This window comes from Homalodisca vitripennis, chromosome X (assembly GCF_021130785.1).
Source record: "Homalodisca vitripennis isolate AUS2020 chromosome X, UT_GWSS_2.1, whole genome shotgun sequence".
Taxonomy (NCBI): Eukaryota; Metazoa; Arthropoda; class Insecta; order Hemiptera; family Cicadellidae; genus Homalodisca; species Homalodisca vitripennis.
In genome coordinates this window covers 66,141,582-66,165,255 of record NC_060215.1, presented here as the reverse complement: position 1 = coordinate 66,165,255, position 23,674 = coordinate 66,141,582, and the positions used below count along the sequence as shown (strand labels likewise).

At 30.9% G+C, this 23,674-nt stretch overlaps 1 protein-coding gene across 1 annotated transcript in view; it reads left to right on the top strand.

Moving 5' to 3' along the window:
* LOC124369103 (RNA exonuclease 1 homolog) overlaps positions 1 to 23,674 on the top strand; it is a 146,543-nt gene that overhangs the window by 94,195 nt on the left and 28,674 nt on the right. The window contains exons 8-12 of the mRNA XM_046826845.1: positions 4,302 to 4,422; positions 6,840 to 6,920; positions 8,322 to 8,411; positions 13,156 to 13,298; positions 18,840 to 18,921. Coding sequence (XP_046682801.1) covers positions 4,302 to 4,422; positions 6,840 to 6,920; positions 8,322 to 8,411; positions 13,156 to 13,298; positions 18,840 to 18,921 — 517 coding nt within the window. The remainder of the gene's footprint in view (positions 1 to 4,301; positions 4,423 to 6,839; positions 6,921 to 8,321; positions 8,412 to 13,155; positions 13,299 to 18,839; positions 18,922 to 23,674) is intronic.

Below are 23,674 nucleotides of genomic sequence, written 5' to 3'. Positions count from 1 at the left end.
AGTTGAAAATTTTATGACCAGATCTTATTTATTCACTCGCTGGGTTTAAGCTGCAATCGCATTTCTCGCATTTTGTGAAACGAGTCGAGAAAATGCTCTGCTGTGTTAATAGCATGTTATGTTATGTTTGTGGATTGAAAAGCTCACAAAATTGCAATGAAAGCGCGAAAGAACTAACCACAAAAAAAGTATATTGAATTTTTTTTAATCTGTTTATATCATTAAAAATATTGTTTTTCATTGATACTATAAGATCATACATTTTGTCATCACATTTAATTTCATGTATATAAAATATTAGACACATGCGGTGCTGCCGGTCGACAAACTGTCTGGTTGGAAGACGCTTACCTTCTCTCGGATCAAAAAGTATAGATACCCGAGCTTGAATGTTAACCACAAACTAACTAATAAAGCTAAAATTATGGAAGTTACATTAAACTTAAGCTTTTTTATTTCTGCGTTTGGAGGTATAAAGCAAATTATTTATAACCAAGTTTTATATCTGTAAGAATGAAAAATGTTATTAATTTTGGCACTTTAGTACTGAACTGCAATTTCGAAAGTTAAATTTTTCATTGTTAAGCCTGCAATTCGAGGCCCAGAGCTCATAAGAAAAAAAAAGTTGATGGGAAATTATCTGCTATATTCAAAACAATATTTTATTATGGCTCCTTCATGCAGCTAAGGGCGTGAGTGGACCGCACATGATCGTCACAACATTGCCCTTGACGGTCTGATGGATTGCGCATTCCAACGACAATGCATCTGCCGCGGCAAATTAACAAAATCAGTTTAATTAAGTTTAAGAGTTGTTAAAAACTATATTTTTAAATTGTGTTTACAAAAATAAATTTATAGAGTCTATTATTAAATTTTGCTGGGCCCTAATTTGTACTATTTCTAACACAAGAGCTGAGGAGGCTGGTACTGGTAAATCATCTGTTATAGTTTGAGTAACAGTTTTTTAAATGGCTCTAGCTTCTGCTGGATCAACAATAGTTTATTCAGTTTGATGTCAAGACCTGAAATAGTGTGCTTTAAATGTGTTACTTCATATTTCGAATAGTCTTGAATCTATAACTCTTGTTTTTGGTCATGTTCTTCAAATAGGCTTGGTTTTTTTTAACTTTTCTTGTATAACTTTGCTGGGCTGAATTTCATCCAATTTAACTAGCAGATTTTCTATTTTATTCATGTTGTTATGTTTCCTTTTTTATCTCTTCTATCATCACCTCATTGGTAGCCAATTTATTCTCTAGAATAGCACATTTTAAAAGACAATTTAAAAATTGGTTTTCACTTAACAGCACTGTACCTATGGTGGCAGGCATTTCTAGCAATGGTTTTTTAGTCATGCATTTTCTTATTTGGTTTATGTCTAAACAAAATTTTCTCTATACAGTAAACTGTAGTTACTGTATACTGTACTGGAGCTTTTTGGCAAATTTTCAAATGCAAACATTCAGTTTGTGATACATCACTTTAAAGAACTATTTATACTGAATATTTTTGAACAAACAAAAGTTAACCCTTCCCGCGCTACGGCAATTTGGGACGCATCATACCCAAACGCTAAATATACCTCAAAAATTTTTTTTCAATAAAGTCAACGCTAATGTTGTATTTGAGTTTGTTACCATATAAAAAGTCTTTTGGGAACGAAAAAAGTATAATTTTTTTAATACGTTTATTTAAATCATAAAACAATATAAATACACCAAATTTAACGAAATGTTGAACGAAATTTTACTATCGTGTATAATATTATATTATAGTGTATTATATGTATAGTATGTATATTATACAATTAAAATAAAACATTAAAGATCTAAAATTAGCCATCACGGTGTTCAAGATAACGTCAACGTGTAGTACGTCTTGAAACACGTATCCGGGTGCAGGTTCGCAGGGCGGTGCATGTCTCGCACAAGTAAATGGTCTCTTTGCGTAAACCGTTGCGTGTACACACAACACATCTTCCCAATATGTCAAAAACCAATTTGACAACGTAAACACAACAGTTCCACACGCAGTCGGCGAACGAACTAAACACGCGAGTTAATTCGTCAGTAGCGCTAGTGTCTGGCAAAACAGGCAGTGGCATGGGTAGTGCGCCGCCATTTTGCAGCTTGGAGAAAAACCGGGAGGCGGGGACAACTATTACTGTGCTTTTCTATTGAGGGATATATGCTCCAGCAGTTGCTGCACTCCACCGGCAAAACTGGGAACTACTTACTCCCAATAATAACCTCAATGTTTAAAAGCGAATATATTTGTCAACAGCGTTTTTAGCAAAGTAAATATTGGCAGTTATATTTGTCAACAGCGCGTGAAGGGTTAATAATCTTTAACTGTATTTACAGGGTTTACCAAAATGTTTTAAAATAATATTTTGTACTATTAATAGCCTAACCAAATATGGAGAAGCACCACATTTTTTCAAAGCTTATTATTGAGATATTCTTTCAGTGGAACTGTGAAAGAGCACTTTTCATTGCATTTTATAAATTAAAAATACTCAAACTTGAAGAATACAAAAACCATAATATCAAAATTCTTAAATAGCAACATAAAATATGTTGTATATCAAATAAAAAAATCCTTTAAAAATAGAAATTTTTTGTATTTGAACTTGTTTTGTCTTATTGTTTAAAAATGGCAGCAAAAACATACTTGTTGTTTCATACAATTGTACAAGTTATTTTTATACTAAATTAAACATTTTCTTAACTGTTCATTTAGCTTCATATCATGTCTTCTAAACTAGCCATAATCTAGTTTTTTATTGATTTCACTAGATTATATCTGAAAAATAATGACACTAAAAATAAACATATTTCTATTCTGGAACTGTTATCTACAGCTTACAAAACTTCATAGCTGATTGAATGTATAGCAGTTTAGATTCACTTCATCCAACATTTCATCATCAGAACTAGCAGAAAAAGTGTTAAAAGTCCAAAAAAAGATTATAAGAATAATGACATTCTCATCCAGAAGAAGTTCTTGTAAAGAAAGATTTAAGAAACTGAAGATTCTTACCGTCCCTTGTGTGTACATGTATGAAGTACTGAGTCAAGTTCATCAAAATTTGAACTGGTTTTCTAAAGAAAAAACTATTCATCAACACAATACTAGAAATACCAATTTGTTAATATATCCTGTACACACCACAGCCATATTTGAAAAAGTTGTTATTATATGGGTATTAAACTTTACAACAAATTGCCTAACAATTTCAAACAAATGCCACAGGTTGAATTCTTAGATAGAATAAAAAGTATGTTTGTCGAAAAGGCCTACTACAAGATTTCCGAATTTCTAAATGACAAAAACATAATAATCTAGTTATGAAGATTAAGTGTTTTCTCCTAAGAAACTTAATTTAATATAATAAGAAACTCAATACTTAATCTCCATTTTGTTATTTAAATATCTTATATTGTTACCAATTTTATTGTTTTATTTGTTAATTGTTTTACTAATTTTATTGTTTTATTTGTTAATTGGTTTAATGAATGATTGTTATTACATTATGGTGTACTACAATTTTAATGTTATCTGACTCAGGAATATTTTACAAAATAAATGTTTGACATAGGTTTTAATACTGTTAATTAGTGTATAGATAATTTACTCATTGCTGAAAATTTTAATACTGTTATTATATTAGAGCTTATTTATTTGTTAGCAAATCTTTTAGCTGAAATCTTGTTCTTGTTAAATCTATTACTACTAACGATGGGAGGCCGAAGAATGGAAATTTCGGACTATGTCATCTGTCTTACCAGCATAGCTGGATCTTGTAAGATGTAATACGACAATAAACGTTCATTCATTCATTCACTTAAAGAATAGTTTAATAAAAAGCTTTTAAAAACATTTTGTGCTGTTCCATGCTTAGTTCAGCTAACACAGTACTTAATTTTTTAAAGTTTTGGTACACCCTTTAAATAGGGTTAAAGATCATTAACTTTTATTTGTACCAAATTGCTCAACAAATAGACCTTTAAATTTATGTACCACACAACTCATATTTGTATTTGAAAATTACTCAAAAAGTACCTGTGGCCCCCAAATTGGGGCCTTTTGCAGCATTTTACAAAGTTACAAATAATTTCATTTGATTCTGTGAGGTTGAAGTATGGAAAACAAAATAAAAGAAAGAGCTATGCCTACTGCACAAGTGGTCTGTCTCACCCTGTATAGACTTTAAAGGAGATCTAAATATGTCATTCATTATTGTCCTACTTCTTGCCAAAACTGCCCTCTAATATTTGAATGAATTCCTGTTATAGTGCTTAAAGGAGGAACAATCCGTTTGGCTACAATCTAAACATCAGGACTATCCTTCTGAAATGAAAATTTTAATTGGCCGTACGAGAGAAGAAATCCCTGCTTTCACATTACAGTATTATAGTAAGTATCATATTGTTACAATAAAACGATTTACTGTTTTAAATAAAATAATACTCAACCCTAGAGGTGTGAGTGAGAAAAGTCTGTAGTGGCAGCCTTATTTGTGCTGTTTAGCAAGCTTTAATCATAATAATCATGGAAGTTAAAACTATTGCCTCAGTAGTTGTTGTGTTGAGTATTATATTTATTACAGGGATTAAAATGTATTACAAATATGAGACAAAATCATAGAATGACAGGGTCATAGTTTTAGGTTTTAGTTGTTAGAATGGAAAAATTCAAACATATATAATTTTTCATTTAACATTTTTTTTACATAATATAAATTTGAGGTAATTTATTTTGTGCACATTTAAATTCAGATTAGGGTAATAGCACACATACCAATGGTGAGCGTATATTTATCAGTTTTACAGTAAATTTAATAACATGTGAGATAATTTCTGACATTACTTTATCTTGCATATAATACACTAATTTATTTTCAATATTGTTAGGTTGTATATACATTTTTGGAAATAATACTTGCTGAAAATTTTGAGTAACAATAGTGAAACTTATTTTTTTTAAGTTTTTGCTGTTATAATAAATAAGTTCAGTGGATTTCTAATGTTTGAGACTAAAAAAAAAAAGAATTTTCAGTTTGGTAATTATTCTTAGGTTTTATTGTAAATATTTTCATACTAAACATGTATATATTTAGTGTATTGGTGTATAACAAAATTTGTAAAAACAATAATGATTGGCTAAAAAACATGCATTATGACTTTTATAAAATACGTAGTGTTTTAGCTAACAATATAAAGTTTATTCCATGAAAAATTGAATTCTACAGCAATTTATATTATAAAAACCTTTTGTTCTGAGAATTGATTTATAGGAGAAATATAACAATAGCCAATACAAAAGATCTGAAAAGAAAAATTTATGATATATCACAGTAGTTATAGTCAATAAATTAATGTTTTTGTTATATATAAATACATTCTTTTAAGTTTACACTTTTAGAGCACATTCACAAAATAAACTGTTTTCATTCCTGTAAAGGCATCACAATGCTGTTAAGACAAATGGCTAAACCAGGTTGTGTAGTTGGTATAGAAGAACCCACTTTTCTTCTTTACTGTCATCTCAGTAATCAGTTATTAGTGCAACATCATCGTAAATATTTTGCTCTCGATAGATAAGTCACTCATATTGATTTGCTTAGTAGCCGGCTGTAGTAAAATGACCTTTTCCCTATAAGAACAATGTTAAACCTCATGCAATATTACATCTTTTTTTTTTATACAAAATAATATATTTATTGCGTTGACAATATATATATATATATATATATATATATATATATATATATATATATATAAAACATTGTATCGTAACAGTCAATATTAACACCAATTATTGCCGGTATTTATTTTACAAACTAAATCCATTCTCTCAATTCTCCATATAATTGCACACATTCATTATTGGATCTTGTTGTCATGAAAGATGCCTCATTTTTTAGATATAATTATATGCATCAAAATTATTTACATTTTTGTTGTAAAATGTATACTTTTTGAATATTGAAATCAAGAAATGCAAAATTGATTTTAGATATTTTTTTTGGTAGTAGGTCAGAAAAATATTGAAAAAACTCATTGTCAGTTCAATGCCACCTGTGTTACTGGCCTGGCTTGTTCTGTTTGTCTGGAGTGATTTTTTTGACGAAAATTCAGAAAAAATTCAAGTGCTTGTGCTTACAGACCATTGATAGACAGTTGATTAACTGTTAGAGATTAGTGGGTTCTAGGAGCTTGGTTGAGGAATTATTAACAGAAGATTTGGGAATTAAAGGGGTTGCCGCCAATTCCTCGGGTTGTGATTGACATCAACATGGTGCCATTTTAAATCAAGCAATCCACTTGTACATTATATTTTTCCATAGCATCAACTTTGTAAGCTGTTTTCAATATTAAAACAGTTTCAGCAGCATTTTTACTAAGTAGAAAATTTCATGGATGCATGTTGTTCACTAATACTAGCCATCACAAAAATTAAACAAGAATAAAACAGCGCTAGCTAAATCAATCACTCAAAATGAACAGTCTCTATAGTCAATGGACAATTCTCAGGAGTTTTTTTTTTTTACCTCCAACAGGGTTTATCCATCCCCAGATAATAATGGGAGTCAAGTTTATATTTTCTATGAGATTGAATTTTATCGCAAATTTATAAAATATATATTTTTTATAAGTTTTTTTAGATAGAATTCTTTAAAATGTCAGTCGTTCTTCAGCTATACAAGAATTATAAGACTACATAAATTTTGCGTTAACCTTGTATTAGTGAGCTGATATTTTGTCAGTAAAATTTACTAGAGCAAGTTACAATTATGGTCTTTACTAATGTACCATACTTTTGTATTGCAGAATCGATCCATCCTAAAAAATCAGTACTGTTTCCTCCTGAGCTGAGACAAAAGATGGATGAAAAAAGCAATTCATGCTTTGGTAAATACAGTTTTCAGATTGTTCTTTTTGTGTTAAATTCTTAAGTTAATTAGTATTTTTAGCAGATATATTAAATGTTTAGAACCTACCACCATTCCTTTACAGTGGTTCTGTTGTATTTGATGAAGTGTTGTGCTACCAAGAAATCTATGGAATGTAATAATATTGTTGTTACGAAACTCAATTTAAATTTGGTTATCAATTCTATTACTCTTCAATGTTTTAGTCCTAACACATAGTCACCTGCAGTTTTGAATACTGTTAAAATATTATGACTCTAAATGTCTTTCTATTTATCATCAATGAAATAGCAAACTACAACATGTTACCGTCCTGGGTATGACGTTAAACTGCCCGCCCCCACCTAACCATTTCCCTTATTCCTACCCAATCCCCCCCCCCCCCAGGGTCTTATTAGTACCCACTTTTTTCATCCGTTCCAGTACATGGCTCGCTGGGAGTGCTTATGCCGGCATTAGATGCCCTATCTGGTTTCGGTGAGAGTTGATGTGAGCTTGTCTCTGCCGAGGCGTAAGTCATGTACTGGTTCAGAAGCCAGCCACTTCGATGTTCTTAGTCAGGAAGTGTGTACTGAGCAGGAGTGTCGGAGCTCCTGCTGCAACGTGCGAGCCCAGGCCGTGCGAGTATACCCAGCCTGGTTAAACAAGTCAACACCGGGCCCTGGGGATCTGGGGTAGATTAACCTGGGCTCCCACGGGACCCAGTTTTATCGAGGGCGTGCCCGTTCCCGGTGTATTTCGGCCTGCACCCTTACACACAATGCGCTGGTTAAAATCCTTATGGAAACCGAAACCACCCCAAAATTAGGGCAAAGCATAGTAGCAAGAGATCAAAGTGATCTGGAGAAAAAACGGCAGTTTTCCACTGGAGTACCCGAACCTCTGACAGCGGAAACATCGCTGGGGGTTTTTAATTTGGGGTCAAATTTTCTTGTTTTCAAGTGCAAGAGGATAGTGGCTACACTTTCTTTCCTAATGCAACAAATAATTTTTGTTACGCAATGAAATTATTGTTTTTAAAATGCCTTTACAGTACATACTTTACTGTAAAGTCTCAATTTATCAAACTCTTTAGATACTTTTCTAAAATCATAATGCAAAGGGGTCAGTTGTTCTTGGATTTTATTTGAACATAAAAATCTTTAAAAAAGTGGTCTTAGTACCAATGCACAAGAATATTCTTATAACAATTGATTTATAAATAGAGGTCAATACTTTTACTTGTAATTACCATAAGAGTAAAGTAAAATTGAATACTTTTATATACTTAAACATTCTTAAATATTAAATTTCTTGTCTGAAACTACTTTATAAATACACTTAGGATTAAACTTATAATCTTTTATGATTATATTAAAATTAACATTGAATACTTTTACAGGTAAAATACTGAATGATAAGGATCAAAAAGTGTCTTTGTATTCAGCTTTACATAAATATCTACTGACTGAGGACCAACTCGTCGAGGAAGGTCAGTAAAAAATGTTAATTTTTATGTTACATATATGTTAAAATACAACTGTTTGAGGTTGTAGGATCTGAAGTGAAGTAAACGTAATAGGGGATAGCAAGAGCTTCAGTTAATAAAGGTGATATTTGAAATAATATCATCAGCCATTGCACCTTAAAATGATTTAGACAATATATATATAATCAATATCAATATAATCAATATATACAATGATTTAGATTTATATATATATGTGTGAATAAATATATAATATTTATATATATATATATATATATATATATATATATATATATATATATATATATATAAAATCTTCAATGCCGACAATGTTTGCTTGCGTTTCCTTGGTTTGTCTGGGGAATGTGTGTGCCCACTCCATAGACTGTAATTTGGTTTCGCAATCCAACTATTTAGGTTTTTCTCTTTTTCAATGGATAATAATTTAGGAAAGCTAATTTTGAAGACATGAACAAATATTGAGTAAAAAACATCATACTTAGTTTCTACGCTAGCCTGGTAAACTTCTAACCAATGTTCACTAGCCAAGAGCCTTAAAAATAAATCCTTGTTAGTTTTTGAAATCTTTCCACAACACCTTTTATTTACATAATGAAGAGTATTTTTTACACCAAGAATTTCAAACCGTTGACCATCATGGTCAGATATACATGTTATAATGTCAGATGTTTTTAATTTCTTACTTGTAATATTAGTGAGAAAGTTATCTATGCTGGTTTCTGACTCAGAGGTAACTCTAGTAGGAAAATTTACTTTATAAACTAAGTTATAAGAATTTAAAATACTAACAAAATTCCTATATGTTTTGTCTTTCTTCAACACATTAATGTTAAAATCCTCTGCAATGATAATATTCTTGAATTTATCATTTAATGTATTACATAACAAATCAAGTCTATTTAGAAAAGATTCAAGTAGACCTTGCTGTGGGATCTATAAATACATGCTAAAATAAATGCAAATGTATTTACAGTAATCTCCGATAAGCAACATTCTAATTCTTTTTCAGCTATAAAACCTTGAACTTAGGGAATTAATAATTTTTTAATGGTAATGTTATTTCTAAGATCAATACACTACCACCAAATGAGATGGACCTTGTAAAAAATGAACATCTTTTATAGTTTGGAATATTTAGATACAGGATTTCTGTTCCAGTCATTTTATCTTCAGATATTGCTACTACATCTGGCTGGATTTCTTCTAAATTGATTTTTAATATGTTAATACACAATGATAAGTATTGAACATTTTGATGTAATATTTTAAATGGTTGAAGTTGAATGTTGTCAAAATTTTGTTTATTTTTGGAATTTAGTTAAAGATTGGTTTCAATATATTTTTAATTTTGGTAGTTTTCCATCCCTGATATTTTAAAATGATTATTGTTATTTGAACTTAATAATGCATTAATATGAACCATGTCAATAACATTCAAACTATTATATCTACTTGCAGAATAGTTTTCATTGTCATAAAATTTTAGTTTAAATCTGAAAAAGATGAACAAAGATCACTGACACCATATTCCACCCCCCCTCTTTCACCTCACCCATGATTCACCTCACTTTCACTGGATACTGCTTCCAAGTGTTTGGATTTGAAATCAAGATGATCCTGATGTATGGCCATCTCCTTGTCTCCCTGTGCTCCTGGATATGTAGTTATGGTTGATCCGGATGATGACAGTGGTTGAAGTGAAGAGGCCTGAGGTTGCATGTGGTCAATAAAAAAAGGTGATGCTGTAGCTTGCAGATGCTTTGACAAAACATTGTATTTTAAATCAGTGACGAATTCATATTGAATCATGAATTCATTAGAAAAACAAAAACATTTTTATGAATATCAACCACCCATAGGGGTTGATAAAAGGTTACAACCCCTAGAAGAACTATATTTTTGGTTTCCAACTTCCTGATATCCTACAACAATGCAATTTGAGACAATTATGTGCCTCATGTTATTGAGAGAACAATAAAAGCATTGTCTTTAAGATCAATCTCATAGGAGCTAAAATGGGTTGCACCCTCTAAAAACTATATTTTGTTTTTAAATGTCCTGCTGTTTTAGAAAGGTAAAATTTGACACACATGTATCTTACGCTTTCAAAAAACTACCAACACCACAAATTCTTTAGACCGGAAATGGATTACAGTGGCAGGATGTTGAGATTTTTTTATCCACATAGACTTTTCAGACCTATGTAAATGTATATTTTCATAATCAGTGCAACAAGGCAAACACTACTACAGGACCAGAAAATATCTTAGACCGGAAATACTTTAGACCGTTAATAGATTATAATAGTCTCTTGTTGACTAGAAATGTCTCTCCAACAATACAAATGCTACTAGGGCACTGGGAATACACCTGACTGGAAGAACATTACAAGGACTGAATGAAGAAATTTTTAATGTAAGATTCCTAGACCGAGTATGTATATATTTATTACTTATCGTTGCAACAAGGCACATTTTACTGTGGTGTATGAAATATAATTTATACCAACTGGAAAAGCTTCTTCACATGCTAAACTTGAAATAAGATCTAGAGGCAATTTAGTTAAACTTTTGAAACTCAACAATTAGTTGTGAATGAAATATGTACCTTAAACATGTCCACTTCAAATTCAAAATTATACTATATTGTAAGTGCTTTCATTAACTTTTCTACATACTTAGTATTCCTCCACTCGGGGCTAAATTATTTCAAGTACTACTGAAATTTTTGGAGCTATTCATTCAAATATTATGGAATTTTGCAGAGACATTTGTGTACTTAATAGGTGTTTATAAATACTGTTTCACTCTCCGACTATAGGGCCCCAAACATTGCTCTTTAAACTTGAGGATTGAACTTAAGTCTAATCCTTTGAAAAAGGATATGCCTATGACTTACCTGTTATTCATACACAATCACGTGCAAAGCCGTGAAAATGTAAATCATGTGCTAGTAAAAGTACACAACTTTTGTAAAGACCACAATAAAGTAGAGGATATTAACTACACATTACAGTTATTTTTATTATTGAAAAGTCATAGTTAAATAATTATCTAGTGACATCATTTATCATCACCATTGTGTACGTTTACATAATAAAAATATAAATGCTCAGTAAATTTTAAAAATGTTAAAGCTTTTAATGAATTATTGCATAAACATTTTCTTCTGCAATGTTGGCTTTGTTGTATATCAAACAAAAATCCTAATATAATTGCCACTTGGGATTTTGAAGTATATGTCAAGGCTCTACAAACAGAATTGTGACAGTGTTTGAAGCAGTAGGCTCTCAAGTTTTTTGTACAAACCCATAGTGTAAGACAGGACAACCACCGAGTTGTGATTTTTAAAGGTTGAATGCCAGAAATTCAGTATTTTTAGCTTCTACTCTGTACGATCTCATGTGTGTGCAACCACTGTGAGGTCTTCAGACAACACAACAGGAATTATAGAGTTCAGGGTACTGGAAGAGGCAATGGCGGTGCTGCCGTTACAGACTTGCTTTAAATCTAGCTGGATTCCTGCCTTTAACCAGTCGTTGCATCATTTCATGCAACCAGTACATATATAAACCATTTAACGGTCATTGAGTTCATCAACTTTTATAACAACAAAGACATGTAACAGTAAATTACTAATGAATGTAACAATGCCAAGAAAATAAGTTAATGACCTCACAGAAACAATGAAAAGTGTCATTAAAGTATGTACAGTAACTTTTATTTGAAGAGATTAAATTCTTGAATTTATAAAATCCAAAGAAAACAATCCTGTTAAATCTTGTATTAAAATTGTAATGCAATCTGATTACCGGTTTTAAAGGAATAAAATTTTAAGTTGATGTATGGTACAAACAATTAAAAATCTGTACCTTTTTACATTCTAACTGGAATTAAAACTAACAACTATATATATATATATATATATATATATATATATATATATATATATATATATATATATGTTTATGTAAATTTGATGAGGGAAGCAGTGACATGATTGGATTTTTTATAGGTTTATTGGTTAGGTAAAAAACATCAAGCTTGAGGATACATAATTTCTATGCTGACAGTAGGTATCCCCTCTCTACCCTGGTTTGGTGCTTGGCAGGTTGCAAAGCTTGTGTCATCATCCCCAATTGTTAGTTTCTCTTACCAAATGAAATGAGAAATGAATCGATCGGGCTTGGAATACCCTAGCTCATTACTGTGGAGAATGTAAAGAAGAATTGATAGAACACTACAGTTTAAGGACGGTTTTTTTAACTCAGGTAGAGTTGAAGTTTGCTCTAATAGTCTGGGTGAACTCCAAGCTTCTGTTGAAAACCAAAGTCAGGCTTATGTTCAGTTTGAATTGTTGCCTCCTAACTTGTCGTAATACGTACTACAAGAGAATGGAATTTAGACGTCCAGTAGTGCGTTGGTTGCCATGTTTGAGAGATTGCTGTATTTGTAATACAAAACTGCTATAAAAGGAATGCATGGTGGCCATGTGAGTTCATATTACTGTATGCGGTATACTGGTGACGGTTTGACAGCTGATCAGACTGTAGCAATTAGATCAGTTGTTTGACTAATAAAGAGAAATGTAAATTCCATATGATTTGCAACTTGTATGTTATTTATACAACCTTTTCTTTTTTTATGACATGATTTAGAGATGTAGCTTTAATTTACTTTATTCATTGTTAAAAACTATAAAGTATATGGTAATATATTTTTTCCAGGCTATCCCCGAAAAAAAGAAGGTAATAATCACAACGTTGTGGCTTACATAGATGAAGCGAGCATACAAAAATGGAATAAACATGTAAAAGATAAACCTCCCCGGGGTGAGAAACAGTGTGCCAAATGTGGTAAATTCTATCAAGTATGTATTATATTTTGTGATTTGTTTTGAGTTATAAAGTAGAAAATTTTAAATTATGATTAGTATATTATTATTGAAATTTTCTATAACCAGGTGTAATTTATAAAGTGAAATTGCTTATCACTGAATTGACTCTGTCTAATTCATTGATATTAAGAAAGTGACACCTCATGAACATTGTATGTGTTTGACATTCATTAAACACTTGTCATTTAATTTTGCCTCATGATAAAATCCTTAAGTATTTTGATTAAGTAACTATAAGGACCATAGCCATAATATTAAGTAATATTATGAAAAGAATAATAACCATGTTATGGATTTGTATTTCCAATTGTTTTATTTTGTTGGAAATTAGCTGTTTAAAATTATAATTTAAAGTTCAAATTCAAGAGGCTGCTGTCATCAAATTATGGTTAGGTGGTATGAGTAAACGTGATGAGACTTGTTTACCGGAATGTATTTGTTGGCATCTTACGTTGATTTTTATTTAAGAATGCGTGATGTGTGACTTTAATATTGTGGTTAACTATAAACATGGCATTGGCTTTTGTATGAAGTAAAGTAAAAAAGTAGAGCTTTATAGATTACAGCAGCAAAATTAACTGTTTGTGACTAATAAATATGAGCATGCATGAAAATAGCTTGATCTTAAAAATATTACAGTGAAAGTTGGATAATTCAAACTTCAAGGTACCAGTAAAAAATTGGAATTATCCCCAAATTTGCAAGTAATGCAAGTGTTATGTCAGTCCGCATCAGTGGCCTGCTGTGTGTAAAGTTGCGTGAAGCTAGCATTGCTTGTGTCGTGTCATGTTTAAATAAATTGAAAACACCCAAAGTTGTGAAGTGAGGGCCATGATTAAATTTCTTAATGCACAAAATGTTCTACCTTGTGATATTCATCGCCAATTAAAGGAGTTGTATGGAGAAAATGTAATGGACGAGTCATCTGTTCAGCCCTCGTGTTTTAACTTCAACCTGGGGAGGGGGAATCACACAACAAGAAGCATTCAGGGTGACCATCTGTCATTACAGACCAACTGCTGAGCTCATTAGATGAATGTGTGAGGATCGATCGGCATATCACAATTGATGAACTCTATGAACATTTTCCTAATTTGTCTTGAACAGTTTTTCATGAAATTGTCAAAGACCATCTGCATTATTCAAAAATCTGTGCAGCATATGGCTGCAGCACTGACATTTCTGGGATGTTATTCCGATGAAGGAGAGTCTTTCCTGACTCGCATCATTACTGGAGATGAAACATGGATTTGTTATGCATCACCTGAGTAAACGACAGTCAATGGAGTGGCATCATGCTCATTCACCAACCAAATCAAAAAAATTCAAGGCAGTTCCGTCCACCAGAAAACTCAGCTGGCGGCGGAGGGCTATGACACTGGAATACAAAAGCTTCGTCACTCGTTATGACAAATAACTAAATTTGCTTGGAGATTATGTGGAAAAGTAGTGTAAAATATGCTCTTTGCAATGAAAATGTTTATATTTGTTAATATTTACTCCTTTGTCTTTATTGTACAAACGGGTACCACTTTCTGGATGACCCTCGTATAACAAAAACAATAATGTTGAAAAAATAAAAAAACCTTTTTGCACTGCTTATTTAACCATTTCCACTTGAATGTTGCTGCTTTAGTGATATCGTTGATGTTTTTACTTTCACTCAAACATCACTTTAGCGAAATTGGGCTTCATCTGCTGTTTGCCAACAGTGCAATTTATGAAATTATTATCTAATTTTCAAGATTTTGCAAAAGCTGTTTCAACCTTGATATTCAAAAACACTGGCAAGAATATATATTTACTTTGACTATGAAGTTGCATGAAAATGTTACAATACTATGAGCAGCTGATGACTCTGACATTATTTGTTATTGTGAAGAATCGTGAATATTGTGCATTTTTTTATTTGGTGATGTGTGTTAGTGTGTTATTCCTGTTTGATAATTTGAGTTTATTAACTACCAGTACATATTTTATGTACTATTTAGAAGTAGATAGAGTAGGCTATATTTAGTATAGTTTTCTCAAAAAATGTTATTAAAATAATATATTATGCCTTGAAATTGCCTTTCATACTCTTTTATTAAAATTTGGCAACCTTGAATTGATTTATGCTTAAGAAGTTTTAAAGGAATTAAGCTCAACTAATCTGCAAAAATAACAAACGTATGTATTTGTATATGTTTTGAATGTGTTAAAAACATGAGTAAAATTTCACAAAAGTTTAAACATTATATAAATACAAAACTTTAAAATTTTATGTATAGGGTGTTAACAAAAGGGTGTCACAAACTTCTGTGGCTGATGGTACTTATGATTCCAAACAGAAAATGTTCTATGAACATAGGTCGAATAATGTGTTGTGTAGCTGCTAGCTGCCATTTTGTATGAAAAAAATATCTCTAGAACTAGTAAAGCTACAATACCAAACACAATGTTATGAAAAATAAGAGAAAAAATAATTTTAAAAATGTGTGATTTGCTTTAATATTAACAAATAACGCATGTTGAAAATTATTGAATTCAAATAACGAAAATAATCAGTATGGTTATAAAACATTTGATACCAACTATTTAGCAATTTTTGTAACAATTCCAATGGTTTTTTTTTTTTTTTTTAGTCAAATCCGTCAACGCATAAGTGAGCACGATCACTTGAGTATGTCTGCATATGCACGATCACTTTAGTATGTCTGCATACGCCGAAAGCAACAATCATTTTGTCAGTTGAAAGGCATCAGCTGTTTTGCATCAGTTATACAAATTTCGTAAGATAAAAACTGTTTTGAAGTTTTTATAACAATTCCAACAGTAATTTTTCAATGAAATCTGTCAACGCATAAGCGTGTTGTAGTTCAATTGACCCAGCAATAAATACTATACCCATAAATGTCACAGTACAAAAATTATGTAGTAATGTAAAAAGTAAATTATATTAATCTTAGAACCAATTATAACTAAGCCAAGAAATAAGACAAAGTGTGGCATTTAGTGGAATGATGTAACTAAACTTTTTTAATGGTACATCATTGATTAATGTTCGGGATTAATTTGAATGACGAGTCTCCCGTAATTGACAGTGATGGAACAGAGGAACATACATGTTGTGATGTAGCTATCTGTGAAGTTCAAGCACACAGGGGCGGGGCGGCCAGTGATGGACGCGATGAGTTGACTCTACAGTTGTGGCAGCGTGACTGTGCTGTGAGACACAGGTTGAGACAAGAAATACTGTGCGGTTGGCATTCTGAGCCAAGTGGGTAGAATTACAAGTGTGTATGTGTGTGCTGTTCGGTGAGGAATTACTGAGAGGGTCCTACTGACTCCGTTATTCCAAGAATATCATCATCTCGTGAATATAAATAATTGTCTTATCATGTCAAAGTTAAGCTTACTTACGATCAGTCTACAGAGAGTTCAGGACTTCGGGTTAAGAAAGGAAGGTTCATATTTCAAAATCATAAAATCAGAATAATCAGAAAATAATAACCCTAAACTTTATATTTCATTAAGATATTTGACTCTTTGTGATGATTATTTATATGCTTGATCATGAAAAGTTGGAAAAATCATTTACAAAATTTAAAACAATTAAGTAACATTTTAAGATATTTTTATTTTATGAAACATTGTGCATTTAAAACAATTTTAAAACCTTATATTTTTCATTGGTACACATTAGAATTTTCTGGGCTATTTTGCTAGGGTGGAACTTATAACAGTAAATCCAATATATATAGAACAGAAAATGTTTTACATATAACAACAAAAATGGAACCATCTAAATTACTATTAATGAACTAACATTTTTTCCATAAAATTTATGTTTGTTTTCAAAAATTTTAACTAATAAACATCACTAATAAAACAGTTCATATATAATAAATTAAGAAAGCAAAAATGTTTACATGTTGCAAAACCAAACATAACATTTTATACAAAATTTTTGTTTTAGGACCAAACATTATTAATAAAATTCCAACTGAAATAAAAATGCAAAATATAAATCTTATTTATAAAAAAGAATTATAATTTGGTTAAGAAATATTAATGATGTTCATTTTCTTCTTAATCTACAAAGATAGTTGGCCCTTTCCTGGTCAATCGCACCGAATCGCCATAGCCTGACACTAACTTCCAATAGCCACAGATCATCATAAACTGCTTTGTCATTGTTCTGTGCTTTGTGCTACCACTATACAACTACTTTTGGAATTTTTAATGAAAATATCTATTGGCAGTACTGTTTTCCTTGTTCATTGCATGTTTTATGTCTAGTTATGTTATCTAGGAGTAATATATAATGTTTTATCAATATCTTCATTGACAATGATTTAGAAGTTTTTCGTCAAAATTCTTTTCAACTTCTTTTGCTGTTTTATTGAATTACTAGATCTGTTTTATAACTTCCTGTAGCTACTGTTTTACGAACATATTGTTTTGTCGTTTTTATAGTTCTTTGCACAAGACATGTAGTTTTATTTTAATTAGACAATAAAACAAACATATCTTGTAAAAATGATTATTCGTTTGGATTTAGTTTACTTTATAGGCTTAATAATTTGTTGTACAGCACCATATTATAGAGAGTGATGCACCAATATTTAAAATGATGTTTAATATATACTAGTTTTTAAAATAATAAAACATGAGTGTGTTCTCTTGCGACGGAGTGGCCCAATCAATTCAGCCTGAGGTGCCTCACAGTAATTCGACCTTAAGAGGGTTAAGTCTATATTTCTTTTATTACAGTGTAAATAATATTTTTAAGGATATTTTGTGTTTGTAAAATTTATGTTGATTTTAAGTAGCCGTTTTGTAATGTTACATTCATGTCCAATAAGTTTTAAGTCAGGCTACATCATTTAGTTTATTTTGGGCTTATTTTTTTATGGTTGACAGTTGTTATAATAACAAAAGTTATAATAATTGTAAAAAAGTAAATTTGAGTTTGTTCATAAGCGCAAAATACAGTCAATACAGTCTAATTAAAACAACAGAACCTCTAAACAAGCATTTTGTCTTCATAGCCCTAATTATTTTATTTAAGAGAAAAGAAATTTTAAGAATTAGTGATCCTAATTAGATATTTACTCGTTATATGTGAATTATTGTAAAAAGAAATTTTATTTTGTTATAAAGTAGTAAAAAATAGTTAATTTTTATTATTAATCTTTCATTATAAACAATAAGTAAAACTAACATTGATTCATATATTGTATACCTTAAAGGAAATAAAAATTATTCTTTGTGTATTTTCTCACCTAGATTAATCAAAATCTAAAATGTAATGGATAATGTAAATTATTTTGAAAAGTTTTTAAAGGTAAGTATTAATATTGTAGCCTAACAAATTCTGATCTTTAGAATTCTGCAAAAACTTTTTAACTAAGCTGTGCCAAAACTGTATAAGTGAACTAATATCTACTTGTAATGTATCAGTACTTAATTTTTAACCACTTTCAGGTTACTTTTGCTGTATACATTTTTCAAATTATATGTCTATTCTAGGTTGACGATCAAGGATTTAGCTTGGATCCCAAAGGATGTAATTACCATCTAAAAAAGTCCATGGAAAGGAAGAGTGAAAGGGGTCAGTATTTTAAAAATAAAATTTGTAAGCAGTTTATTAAATCACCTTTTAATACTGGATGGTCCAAAATAACTTGACACTTTTCGAAATGAAATAATGTTACACAAATTAATACTTGAAATTTATTGAAGTAGTCAAGTATGTACATAGTTATGCTATTTGCATTCATGGAATATAACATCACGTAAATGTTTCTCATCAACATCCACACATTGCAATACAGTAGAACCCCTCATATCCGGCCTCGGTTTTACCGCACCTCGGTTTATCCGGCCACTTCCCGGAAGCCAATATCGAAATTTATTTACTACGGCTTGCGGAAGCGCAGTTGCACGCACTAGTCTCCCACGACTCGTGCGTTATTTTGGTGTATCTATTTGTTTACATTTTCCTGTGTTGTCCTCAGTTGAGCTAGTAGGTTTAACCTGTAAACAGTTCGTTGATTATTTCCAGTGCGGTTAGTACAGTACAGTACAATTGTTTTGTTTCGTCAAGTGTTGTGTGTACTGTAGGTTGGTTTATCCGGCCGAATCGTTATCCGGCCAGGGGCTTGGTCCCGTGGTGGCCGGATATGAGGGGTTCTACTGTAATCGTTTTTGGAAATTTGCCATTACTTGGTGTACCATACACATTGGTGTTGCAGCAACTTTATTTCTTATGCAGTTATTTAAATCGGCAGTGGTATGAGGTTTCAGAACAAAAACTTTGCTCTTAAGGTAGTCCCACAAATTGCAAGCAGTAAGATCCGGAGACTGGGCAGGCCATCGCCGAAACATGAAATAGGATGTCCTAGGAACAGTCTTCGTAAGAAAGTCATTGAGACATCTGCTGTGAGCGCAGTTGCTCCATCCTGTTGGTACCACAAAGAATTCATTTCTATTCCCATCTGTTGCAATTGTAGAACTAAGAAGTTCTGAATCATTTCAATTGTACCGTTCTTATTCACAGTAACTCTTTCACAGTTTTTATTTTAAAATATTATAAGGTCCAATGACACCAAAATGTCCAACACCACACCATACAGTCACTTTTTCAGTATGCAGAGATCGTTGATGGATATCCCTAGGGTTCTCTCTTGAACAGAAACTGCAATTTTTCATGTTTACATTAGCATAAAGCTGAAAATGAGCTTCATCAGACATTATTTAATGCCGCAAAATGTTTCCATGATTAATGAGGTGCAATAGTCTTTCATAAAAAATAACACATACAGTAGAACCCCTCATATCCGGCCTCGGTTTTTACCGCACCTCGGTTTATCCGGCCACTTCTCGGAAGCCAATATCGAAATTTATTTACCACGGCTTGCAGACGCGCAGTTGCACGCACTAGTCTCCCACGACTCTTGCGTTATTTTGGTGTATCTATTTGTTTACATTTTCCTGTTTTGTCCTCAGTTGAGCTAATAGGTTTAACCTGTAAACAGTTCGTTGATTATTTCCAGTGCAGTTAGTACAGTACAGTACAATTGTTTTGTTTCGTCAAGTGCAGTGTACTGTAGGTTGGTATATATCCGGCCGAATCGTTATCCGGCCAGGGGCTCGGTCCCGTGGTGGCCGGATATGAGGGGTTCTACTGTAATTCAGGATCTGCAGGATTGAGTTTTTGTGTAACTGCTAATTTGTAGGGATGAAAATTCAAATCACAATGTAAAATTCATTGTAAACTTGTCTTTGAAATTCCTAATGCAGCAAATTGCTTCCGTGTTGATCAATTTGGCCTGTACAGAACAGGTATACGCACATTTTCATCATTGTCTGGAGTACATACAGATCTAGGCTTACTGGGTGGTTTCACTTTTAATGTAGAAACATAATTGATGAAATTTTTCACCCACCTTTTAATATTATTCTTACAATGAACTGTTACGTAGCAGTCACATACATTACAGACTGTAAAAGACTGTGCTAAAGAACTAGCTGCTCCACTCGTTAGTATAGTAAACAAATCCTTCAGTCTGGGTCAGTTTTCCTCAGCTATAAAAATAGCAAAGATATATCCAAAACACAAAAAAAGACTAATACATAATACAAGAAAAGGTTGCAGTGTCAAGAATGCTAAAACACCTGGAAAGACATGACCTCAATGTAAAAAATGAACACGGTTTCCTCAAAGGAAGTTCTAGATCAACACTGCAGTAATGTATATGTTGTAAACACATTAAGTTTGATATTCATAAAGAAATAATTAATGTTTTTGTTTAATTTAATACTACCTTTTGATAAGGTAGTAAGTTTATATATATATATATATATATATATATTTTTTTTTACTATTTACATTTTATTTTAATACAATAATGGCCTGTTTCAAGTATTTTTTGTACACTCTCATTATAGGTCATGTAGATAAAAAATAATTCAAGTATAAGTTTACATAATACCACCTTCACCCCTTAGATTATTTATTATAAAAAATTTGAATTCTGTGGATGAAGGAGCTATGTACACAATTTGTATATATATATATATATATATATATATATATATAAACACAAAATAAAAAAATGCAAACTTTTACATTGAAAATAATAATAATAATAAATTCGTTTATTTGTTGTAAAACATGTTACATGCATTGACAAAGTCTAATTCAGCTACAGACTAAATAGCATTGTCTCTAAATAATATTTAATAAGTATAATACATAAATATTATATATATATATATATATATATATATATATATATATATATATATGTGTGTGTATGTCATTAATTGTCTATTGAAGACTCTTGGAGCAATTGGAAAAACTTATAAATATTACTAAATGTAAAGAATACATAACATTTCCAATTTATTTATTTTTTGAAAAATAAATAAATTGGATATGTTATGTATTCTTTACATGTAGTAATAATAATTTTCTAGTTTAGAAATATACTAATTTTACCATGAGTATATCTTAAAACAATCATTAAAAGTCTATTTTGTTAATAGAAAAAACTCATCAATATTATAGAAGGGGTTTTTTAACAGCCATTCAAAGTTTATTTTTATAAATTTTACGAAGATATTTTTCTATCAGATGTTTCAATTTGTTATGCACTTTTAAGCCAATTACAACATGACTATTCAAAGATTTACTTAGTCGACAATATTAAATTAAAATGTTATTTCTGTTTCTTGTGTTATAATTATGTGTTTGTGTACGGTTTACTAAAACCTTATTATTTAAAATGTAAACAGATAAGTCAAACAAATATAAATTAACTATTGTAAGAATTCCTTGGTTAATGAAAACAGGTTTACAATGATCGAGATATTCAGCTTTACCAACAATTCTAACAGCTTTCTTTTGAAGCTCCAGTATTTCCTGAACTCTAGCACTATTTCCCCATGGAATTAATCCATATCACAAAATTGACTGAAAGTAGCCAAAATATGCAGTCCGAACATAATTTTCACTATGCAGCAAGATAGACGTCTCAATAAAAAAATAACTCTAGATATTTTAGTAGACAGAAAATCAATGTGAGGTCCCCAGGAATTGATTTTAAAGTAAACAAAATGTTTTGAGTTTTAGTTTCATTCATTAAAAAACCATTTTCTTTAAACCATATTGATGCTTCGTTTATTGTGGTGTCGGTTAATTTCATTAGTTCATTCAGGTTATTACTACTATCGAAAAAAGTTGTGTCATCAGCATAGAGAAGCGTATTAGCATCAACATCCAATGTTATTGTCATTGATATACTGCATATGATAAAAAGTAAGCGTCCAAGTACTGATCCCTGAGGGACACCGTACTCTATTTTGACTTTCAGTGACCAATTTCCTTTGATATATACTTTTTGTGTTCTATTGGTGAGGTATGATTTTATAAAATCAAGGGCACATCCATGAATTCCATAATGATTTAATTTGGCTAAAAGAGTACTGTGTTCTGAACAATTAAAGGCCTGACTCAGGTCAACAAAAATGAGAACCAATTTCAAGCAATTATTATAGACAAATGCAAACAAAAAAATTGGAATTAAAAAACTTTGAACTTCAATTACTCACAATGTATAATTTGTTACATAACCCCTTTAACCACCAAGCCAATTATTGTGATACTAATCAATCTATAATATTTAATTATTTTCATTTTTGAAATATTCCTTGTATGCCCAGTGAATCAAAAGCAATAACCAGAATCGTTGAATTAGAATAGTAAGTAAATTAGTAAGTGATGGATTAATAATTATGAAACAATCATATAATGTATAATAACTAAACAAATTAACATGAACTTTAGTATTTCAGGGAAGTGAATAAACATTAGGGGTTAAGTAATATTAAAAATGCTATTTTGACATTTAATCTGTTCATATTTTCGTATTTATCGATTGTGAAGTTAAATATCCCTTCCAGCTCAGTTAGAAGAAAGGTAGATTTCATATGAGGCTGTTATTTCAAAATCTTGAACTGAAGATGCATTATTAGTTTAGATATTTTATTCTAACAAAACTGATGGGATAATAACCCTCAATGTTGTTGGCATGTTAATACAATTGTAACACTTTCAAATATTTAAAAAGTCCATAATCTTGAAATCTTACTACAAAAAAATTGTTACAACTGTATAAATTTCTTTGTAAAAATGTGGACTTGATTTAGTTACAATTAATCTAAAATTCTGTTTGTGAACCTATTAATTTACGATGGTTCAGTTGTATAATTCTATAACTTTCAATGGCCACCATCTCGAAACCTTAAAAGTTATAAAAAAATAAGTGAGAGCAAATATTGCTTTTTTTCCTTTCCTGGGG